General features: G+C 41.2%; 1 protein-coding gene across 1 annotated transcript; it reads left to right on the top strand.

Moving 5' to 3' along the window:
- The first annotated feature begins 7 nt into the window (after positions 1–7).
- Positions 8–3,097, top strand: LOC106589658 (actin, alpha skeletal muscle 2). The gene is made up of 7 exons (XM_014179900.2): positions 8–170; positions 984–1,120; positions 1,283–1,607; positions 1,733–1,894; positions 2,029–2,220; positions 2,319–2,500; positions 2,625–3,097. Exons 2-7 carry the CDS (start codon positions 992–994, stop codon positions 2,766–2,768), a joined length of 1,134 nt encoding a protein of 377 aa, XP_014035375.1. The 5' UTR covers positions 8–170; positions 984–991; the 3' UTR covers positions 2,769–3,097.
- Positions 3,098–10,532: the final 7,435 nt, after the last annotated feature.

Here is a 10,532-nt window from a genome sequence, read left to right as displayed (position 1 = left end):
GGATGACGGCTGGGAAAATGTCCAATGGAACACGTAGACAATCTTAGTGGTGGGTAAGGGAAATAGGCCGAACGCGGTGAGTATATAAGGTTGGAAGTGCCACTATAGCTCGATCCAGCAGCAGTTGCTTTCCGCCTTCTGAGCTTAATCTGAGACAGACACCACCAAAGGTAAGAAAAATGGAATCAACCCAAACCTCAAAGACTGGATCTACTATTCATGGACTGATATCAAAGGATGTACCCTTATTTTTATTTTACATCTGCGGAGCCAATTAATATTATAAAATACACAGATAGTGATGTCACAGTCTCTTCACTTGAAGGAATTGCGCATGCCAATTACGCATGGATTTATTGTATAGGCTACAGAAATTAAACAAATTGGGGAAGAGTAGAAGAGATAAAATACTATTTTTCCTTTCTGTCAGATTACTTGATAAACCCTTGGCCTTGTTTGTAGACTTAATTGAAACAAACAACTGGCCAAATTGCCTGGGCTTGGCTACCTAACGATTTAACAGCCCCTTGACATTGTGTTATTCAAAGAAATTTGAGTGGTTTCATGGAGTTCAGAAACAATGCATTATAATCGGAGAGATCATTTCACTCATACAACAAATGAGTGTGTAACATGCATAAGATAACATTTCCAGTAGGGTATTCAACAGGTGACAATATCAATGCGTAAATCTAACCAAATGTAGACTCAACTCAAATGACTTGTGCCTAAACTCAATTCAATATAATATCGACAATAATAGCCTATTAACTTGCAACAACTTTTAGAGTAAATGCAAGGATTTTCTCACTCAACCAGGCTTGTGTGTTAAACTGTCATCCGTGGCTTGTACAATATTTAATGTTAGACAACGTTTAGGTGTGCATCGTGCGTTATGTTGTTCTGATGTGGTTCACAGCTCCGGCATGTGTGCGTGCACCCTGCAGAAATATGACCGTTTTTTGTGTATGTGTATTATTAAGAACTCAAGATGTGTGACGACGACGAGACTACAGCCCTTGTGTGCGACAACGGCTCCGGCCTTGTGAAGGCTGGGTTCGCCGGTGATGACGCCCCCAGGGCTGTCTTCCCCTCCATCGTTGGTCGCCCTCGTCACCAGGTATGATCTGCACTCCGAAGACGCCTGCAACAGGCCCATATTACGCAATTTGCCCCGTAAATCCTTTATTATCTATTATCTATCTATGCGTTCCGACGTCATGTTTTGACTGGGATAAAGCTATGCCACCATATAGGCCAATGAGTCTCGTCTTTCCTCCAGGGTGTCATGGTGGGTATGGGTCAGAAGGACTCCTACGTAGGAGATGAAGCTCAGAGCAAGAGAGGTATCCTTACTCTGAAGTACCCCATCGAGCACGGTATCATCACTAACTGGGACGATATGGAGAAGATCTGGCACCACACCTTCTACAACGAGCTGCGTGTTGCCCCCGAGGAGCATCCCACTCTGCTCACTGAGGCCCCCCTGAACCCCAAGGCTAACCGTGAAAAGATGACCCAGATCATGTTTGAGACATTCAACGTCCCCGCCATGTATGTTGCGATCCAGGCTGTGCTGTCTCTGTACGCCTCCGGTCGTACCACTGGTAAGGAATGCAGCGTTTACTTATAAACAATTAACCTAAAACAACGTGTCGGCTACGTGTGGCCTACCATGTGTCCATACTATGAGTTATGTCAACTGAATATTTACGTTTTGTTTGTGTTAAAGGTATTGTGCTGGACTCCGGTGATGGTGTGACCCACAACGTACCCATCTATGAGGGTTATGCTCTTCCCCACGCCATCATGCGTCTGGATTTGGCTGGTCGCGATCTGACTGACTACCTCATGAAAATCCTCACTGAGCGTGGCTACTCTTTCGTCACAACTGGTGAGATTTCGTTTGCCTTGTTTTACTCACCATGAAAAGACCATGCATAATCTGTAACATGCGCTAAAACGCACAAGACGTGCGTAATTGCAATGATTTGTTCCATGTTCTGAGCAAAAACGTATTCATTACAGCCGAGCGTGAGATCGTGCGTGACATCAAGGAGAAGCTGTGCTATGTGGCTCTGGACTTCGAGAACGAGATGGCCACTGCCGCCTCCTCCTCCTCCCTGGAGAAGAGCTATGAGCTTCCCGATGGTCAGGTCATCACCATCGGTAACGAGCGTTTCCGTTGCCCAGAGACCCTCTTCCAGCCTTCATTCATTGGTATGTAATAATCATATAACGAGTAATGCTAATTTATATGACAATTATATTGGTCAAAATAGAGACATGCTGTTTCTAATACGTTATAATCCAAACAGGTATGGAGTCTGCCGGTATTCACGAGACCGCCTACAACAGCATCATGAAGTGCGACATTGACATCCGTAAGGACCTGTATGCCAACAATGTCCTGTCCGGTGGTACCACCATGTACCCTGGTATTGCTGACCGTATGCAGAAGGAGATCACCGCCCTGGCTCCCAGCACCATGAAGATCAAGGTAATTATATGACAACCCAATAACACTATTCGTATTTATACCTTCCAATAAACATTTGTCAACAATAAAATCTTAATAAAAATATGTCATGGTTTTTACTCATACTCAACTTCTTTCTCTATAGATCATTGCCCCACCTGAGCGTAAATACTCCGTCTGGATCGGTGGATCCATCCTGGCTTCCCTCTCCACTTTCCAGGCCATGTGGATCACCAAGCAGGAATACGACGAGGCAGGCCCCAGCATTGTCCACCGCAAGTGCTTCTAAATGTATCATCTCCTGCGTCGGTTTGCTCTGGATCCCCAAGAGGAACAACACAATGTTGTCACTGGACTGTTTTTGTAACCTTTTTTTTGTAACCATGTGTTATCTGGAAAGAAAATCTGCAAATGTGAACCAGCATCAACAAGAACTAGACATGACATGTTATTATTCAACATGTGAATGTAAATGTACATAAATACTACGTTATTAAAGTCCATTATTTGGTATTTTCATATGTCTGTTTTATAATCATAATGCCGCAATATGTAGGCCTATGTTGTAAAGCACATAACATGATCATCACACAATAAACCAATAGGCCTTCAGTCCAATACTCGTGGTCACTCGAATGCATGGTATGTTGAGGATTTCCATGCTGAATATGGTATGGTACTGTAGGATAATGTTAGAGAGAATACGCTATAGTAAAGGAATGATCAAATGCAGGATTATAATAGGCTACTGCTATAGTGCACCTGATTTGCGTCGAGTCTACTACAAGAGATTTGACTCTTCATTTGGCATGGCGAGAGTGAAAGGTGACTGTCGGGCATGACCTCGCTGGAATGTGCCATGCTTGCTCCTTCACATCTACTTTAAACTTCGCAACAACACAGATTTGACATTTGATACCAATCTCATATTCCAAGGACAGCCTGAAGAAGCCTTGTATAGAATGTATTGCATGGACAAATAATTGACCACCAACTTAGTGCAAATCTCTCTCACACATTTCAACCTCTCCAAAGCGCCGCCCCATCCTTGAAAAATATGAAAAAGGCCTACCCACCATTTTGACCAAACATTCCTCTAGTTAGTCTAGCACACTGAGTCTAGGGTAATAGTAGCTGCTCACCAGGACCTTGTTAGAGCAGGGTTGGAGCATTCTTCTGACATACATTTTAACAAACAGATTATTGTATTCTAACCAACATTTACCATCTGAATGTACAAAACATTAGGAACACTTGCTCTTTCCATGACAGACTGACCAGGTGAATCCAGGTGAAAGCTATGATCCCTTATTGATGTCTTCGGTTAAATCAACTTCAATCAGTGTAGATGAAGGGAAGGAGACAGGTTAAAGAAGGATTTTTTAGCCTTGAGACAATTGAGACATGGATTGTGTATGTGTGAAATTCAGAAGGTTAATGGACAAGACAAAATATTTAAGTGCCTTTCAAACACCTGTTAGGAGGAAATTGACTTTTAAATGCATCTCAACTATGGGCGGGGCTAAAACGTAGACAGCCTATGATTACTGCACACAAAGTTTTGCTTCTGTGAAAACCGAGCCAGTAAATCTATATGCTGTAAGTATAAGACATTAGAATGTCTTAGAATTTGCAATACATTTTCAGACACACATTCTCTAGTTCTGTGCAGAATAAAATCGGATATAGGCTACACTATGCATAATCTGGTTCTCTTGCACATTACTACACATCCAAGTATATCTGATCAAATTATGAAAGACAAGCATTGTAAATATAGAATTTCATAAAGCGAGTGTGGAAGAAGTTAAAAAATATTGTTGTCTATCAACAATGACAAGTCACCGGGGTCTGATAACTTGAGTGGAAAATTACTGAGGATAATAGCGGACAATATTTCTACTCCTATTTTCCATATCTTCAATCTAAGCCAACTAGAAAGTGTGTAGGCTTGGAGGGAAGCAAAAGTTATTCTGCTACCCAAGAATAGTAAAGCCCCCTTTACTGGCTCAAATAGCTGAACAATCAGCTTGTTACCAACTCTTAGTAAACTTTTGGAAAAAATTGTGTTTGACCAGATACAATGCAATTTTTCTGCAAACAAATTGTCAACAGACTTTCAGCACGCTTATAGGGAAGGACACTCAACAAGCATGGCACTTACACAAATTACTGATGATTGGCTGAGAGAAATTGATGATAAAAAGATTGTGGGAGCTATTTTGTTAGACTTCAGGGTGGCTTCTGACATTGTCATCATAGTCTGGTACTGGAAAAACATATTTGTTTTGGCTTCACACCCCCTGCTAAAATGTAGATGAAGAGTTACCTGTCTATCAGAACACAGAGGGTGTTCTTTAATGGAATTCTCTCCAACATAATCCAGGTAGAATCAGGAATTCCCCAGGACAACTGTCTAGGCCCCTTACTTTTTTCAATCTTTACTAATGAGAAGCCACTGGCCTTGAGTAAAGCCAGTATGTCTACGTATGCGGATGACTCAACATTATACAAGGCAGCTACTACAGCAAGTGAAATCACTGCAACACTTAACAAAGAGCAGCAGTTAGTTTCAGAATGGGTGGCAAGGAATAAATTAGTACTAAATATTTCAAAAACTAAAAGCATTGTATTTGGGACAAATCATTCACTAAACCCTAAACCTCAACTAAATCTTGTAATAAATTATGTGGAAATTGAGCAACAAGTTGAGGTGACTAAACTGCTTGGAGTAACCCTGGATTGTATACTGTCATAGTCAAAACATGATGATACAACAGTAGCTAAGATGGGGAAAAGTCTGTCCATAATAAAGCACTACTCTGCCTTTTTAACAACACTATCAACAAGGCAGGTCCTACAGGCTCTGGTTTTGTCGCACCTGGACTACTGTGCAGTCATGTGGTCAGGTAACACAAAGACCTCGGAAAATTGCAATTGGCTCAGAACAGGGCAGAACGGCTGGCCCTTAGATATACATGGAGAGCTAACATTAATAATATGCATGTAAATCTCTCATGGCTCAAAGAGGAGGAGAGATTGACTTCATCATGTTGACATGCTAAATGCACCGAGGTGTCTGTTTAAACTACTAGCACACGGCACAGACACCCATGCACCACAAGACCAGAGGTCTCTTCACAATCCTTTACAAGTCCAGAACAGACTATGGGAGGCGCACAGTAGTACAATGCCTTGCAAAAGTATTCATCGCCCTTGGCGTTTTTCCTATTTTGTTGCATTTACAACCTGTAATTTAAATTGATTTTTATTTGGATTTCATGTAATGGACATACACAAAATAGTCCAAATTCGTGAAGTGATATTAAAAAAATAACTTGTTTCAAAAAATTATATAAAAATAAAAGAATGAAAAGTGGTGGGTGCATTTGTATTCACCCTCTTTGCTATGAAGCCCCTAAAAATCTGGTGCAACCAATTACCTTCAGAAGTCACATAATTAGTTAAATAAAGTCCACCTGTGTGGAATCTAAGTGTCACATGAACTGTCACATGATCTCAGTATAGATATACCCGTTCTGAAAGGCCCCAGAATCTGCAACACCACTAAGCAAGGGGCACCCCCAAGCAAGCGCCATCATGAAGACCAAGGAGCTCTCCAAACAGGTCAGGGACAAAGTTGTGGAGAAGTACAGATCAGGGTTGGGTTATATAAAAATATCAGAATCTTTTAACATCCCACTGAGCACCATTAAATCCATTATTAAAAAATGGAAAGAATATGGAACCACAACAAACCTGCCAAAAGAGGGCCGCCCACCAAAACACATGGACCAGGCAAGAAGGCCATTCATCAGAGAGGCAACAAAGAGACCAAAGATAACCCTGAAGGAGCTGCAGAGTATCTGTCCATAGGACCACTTTAAGCCGTACACTCCACAGAGCTGGGCTTTACGGAAGAGTGGCCAGAAAAAAGCCATTACTAAAAGAAAAAAATAAGCAAACACGTTTGGTGTTCGCTAAAAGACATGTGGGAGACTCCACAAACATATGGAAGAAGGTACTCTGGTCAGATGATACTAAAATTGAGCTTTTTGGCCATCAAGGAAAACGCTATGTCTGGCACAAACCCAAAACCTCTCATCACCCTGAGAAACCTATCCCCACAGTGAAGCATTGTGGTGGCAGCATCATGCTGTGGAGATGTTTTTCATCGGCAGGGACTGGGAAACTGGTCAGAATTGAAGGAATGATGGATGGCGCTAAATACAGGGAAATTCTTGAGGGAAACCTGTTTCAGTCTTCCAGTGATTTGAGACTGGGATGGAGGTTCACCTTCCCTCAAGACAATGACCCTAAGCATACTGCTAAAGCAACACTCGAGTGGTTTAAAGGGAAACATTTAAATGTCTTGGAATGGCCTAGTCAAAGCCCAGACCTCAATCCAACTGAGAATCTGTGGTATGACATAAAGATTGCTGTACACCAGCGGAACCCATCCAACTTGAAGGAGCTGGAGCAGTTTTGCCTTGAAGAATGAGCAAAATCCTGGATATATTTTTTTTATGTTTTAGTATTTTCTTGTTAATACCTGTGTTTTTGTTTTGTTAGACATGTTTGATGTCGCGATGTAAGTTGTTGATTTTGTACCATGATTTTTTTTTTTTAATGTAGAATTAAAAACTCACTGCACATTACTATTTACTATTTTTTACGTTGGGGAGGGGGGGCATATTTTTTTAAATAAATGTGAGTTTCTAAAAAAAGCCCAAAAAAGATTAAAAAAACTCTTCTCTGCCCTTATATTTTCAGTGAACGAGAAATTGGTGGTTTTGTCATTAATCCTTATTTGAAGCTATAGCCAATTAGCCATAACACTCGTTGTAATTGAATTGTTATAGTTATTGTATTGTATTCACTATTGAATGTTGTATTTATTACGGCTCCCCACTACTCTTCCTAGGGTCCAGCAAGGACCCAAAATGGGAAACATACGCCAAGTGTTATGAGGAGATGGTAAAGTACAGACTGACAAGAAGGCTTTAGAACCTACACATCATCTGTGGTTTTGGAACTGTGACAGTAACTCGAAATCCAGCAGGTCCAATTCTCAAAGTAATAAAGTTGAGCCATTGGTCTTAAAAGAAGTATCACAACAAGAACGTGAGAGAAATATTCCACCTAAAGAACCATTGAAACAGAAGATCCCCATTTCAGGAGAACTACACAAAGTTTAATCTCCAGAGACCTCTCCACCTATTGGTAAAGCAATTTTAAGGTCAATGTTTAATGTTTACAGTTTCTTATCAGTCAGCTAGAATATACATATTTAAATGTTTGTTGCATTAAGCATTTCTACTTACTCATGTTTTTTCATTGTCTTGCACAATTTCACCTATATATATTTTTGGATGTTTAAGACAACGTTTATGCAGATGGAAATTAGCAGTTATCTAAATCTCGTACAACATAATTTCTCATGAATACTGAGACTCACCACCTGCCCGCTCATTAGGCGGCCTCCTATCGTGGCAGATTGACGAGGGCGGCATTTTGAGCTAAACTGACCAAGACACCCCTCCAACAACAACACATAAAACCTCACATAATTCTGCCCCAAAACAATGACAATTTCTCTCATCCAGTGGCATATGGGCTTTTTAGGTGAGCTCTGATGCCACCCTTTGATAAGCAGTGCCCACTTTGTCAAATGCAGGGGGAGCAAAATATTTTGCTTGTCTGTTCCCAGCACGCCAATCCAGGGTGCTGTTGGAGAGACACATCTCTGCAGCGCTCTGCCAACATTCTGCCAAAAAAAAGAATCTAAAAAGATATAGGATATGGTAGAAAGAGTATCTGGCCTTTTCTGTAGCCTACAGGCTGTAGATAATGACAATGTAATGAGACGGACACTTTTTATCAAGCAGGTTTCTCGATCAAATAGCCTAACCTAAATGGCACTCAATCCCCCAAAAAATGAGCTGTCATGTTAACAAACAACATTTCATAAAAACCAGGACAGGTCAAAGTAAAATGGACAATATGGAATGGTCATGCCTGTCACCAAAGGAGTACACCAAGGCTCAATCCTAGGCCCCACACTCTTCTCAATTTACATCAACAACATAGCTCAAGTAATAGGAAGCTCTCTCATCCATTTATATGCAGATGATACAGTCTTATACTCAACTGGCCCCTCCCTGTATTTTGTGTTAAATGCTCTACAACAAAGCTTTCTTAGTGTCCAACAAGCTTTCTCTACCCTTAACCTTGTTCTGAACACCTCCAAAACAAAGGTCATGTGGTTTGGTAAGAACAATGCCCCTCTCCCCACGGGTGTGATTACTACCTCTGAGGGTTTAGAGCTTGAGGTAGTCACCTAATTCAAGTACTTGGGAATATGGCTAGACGGGACACTGTCCTTCTCTTAGCACATAGCAAAGCTGCAGGCTAAAGTTAAATCTAGACTTGGTTTCCTCTATCGTAATCGCTCCTCTTTCACCCTAGCTGCCAAACTAACCCTGATTCAGATGACCATCCTACCCATGCTAGATTACGGAGACATAATTTATAGATCGGCAGGTAAGGGTGCTCTCGAGCGGCTAGATGTTCTTTGCCATTCGGCCATCAGATTTGCCACCAATGCTCCTTATAGGACACGTCAGTGCACTCTATACTCCTCTGTAAACTGGTCATCTCTGTATACCCGTCGCAAGACACACTGGTTGATGCTTATTTATAAAACCCTCTTAGGCCTCACTCCCCCCTATCTGAGATATCTACTGCAGCCCTCATCCTCCACATACAACACCGTTCTGCCAGTCACATTCTGTTAAAGGCCCCCAAAGCACACACATCCCTGGGTCACTCGTCTTTTCAGTTCTCTGCAGCTAGCGACTGGAGCGAGCTGCAACAAACACTCAAACTGGACAGTTTTATCTCAATCTCTCATTCAAAGACTCAATCATGGACACTCCTAATGACAGTTGTGGCTGCTTTGCGTAATGTATTGTTGTCTCTACCTTCTTTCCCTTTGTGCTGTTGTCTGTGCCCAATAATGTTTGTACCATGTTTTGTGCTACTACCATGTTGTGTTGCTACCATGTTGGTGTCTTGTTGTGTTGCTACCATGCTATGTTGTCATGTGTTGCTGCCTTGCTATGTTGTTGTCTTTGGTCTCTCTTTATGTAGTGTTGTCTCTCTTGTCGTGATGTGTGTTTTGTCCTATATTTAATCCCAGCCCCCGTCCCGCAGGAAGCCTTTTGCCTTTTGGTAGGCCGCCACTGTAAATAAGAATTTGTTCTTAACTGACTTGTCTAGTTAAATAAATGTTAAATACAAATAAATAAAGAAATCACGACTGTTGTCCAGGAGTTTCACCCCATTGTCATGATCAGTGGTTTCAAGTTTGTATCTGTACCTTTTTTGACAATCTGATCATAGTGAAAAAGAAAATACTTCTGTGTTTCTCGCTGTGTAAAGTAAACACATTGCAAATAGGCTTGAGATAACTCCTGATAAAGTTGGGTGGCTGATACTCAGAGCTTAAATAGACAAATCGATTAGTCACAGGAATCAGGACTAATAATGCAATAGCAACAGCCTGTTTTACAAAAGGTGGGCCTACCACATGGATGGGCATTCATAATATTCCATTGCTGGCCGACATGGAAGGCTACATCCCAGTAAGTACGAGCCAATGTCTTCTGGAGGTCTTTTTTTGGTCTTGTCCGGACAAGTTTTTTGGTGTTTACAGTAGGCTTACCACATGGATAGGCATTCCTAAAATTCTATTTCAGGCAACACTGTAGGCTACACCTCAGTAAGCACGGGCCGACGTCGACGCCTTTTGAACATATTTTGGGGGTGATTTCCATATTCATGGACATTGGTTTTTGGTCCAGACGTCTATGTTTAGTTCAGATTTGGTGTGGTCCAGACCGGCCTTAATTTGGCCCAAACATAGACGTCTATAAATTACTTATTTCCATTCATAACCAAAAATTTTACTGATTTCAACATCTGTAAAATATAATTATTTTCAACATCAGGAAAATAAGAATTTTCAACTTTCATTCAGAACAAAAAAATA

The sequence above is a fragment of the Salmo salar genome, chromosome ssa28, assembly GCF_905237065.1.
Source record: "Salmo salar chromosome ssa28, Ssal_v3.1, whole genome shotgun sequence".
Classification (NCBI taxonomy): Eukaryota; Metazoa; Chordata; class Actinopteri; order Salmoniformes; family Salmonidae; genus Salmo; species Salmo salar.
Note: the sequence above shows the minus strand (reverse complement) of the source record. Positions and strands in the feature narration are given on the sequence as shown.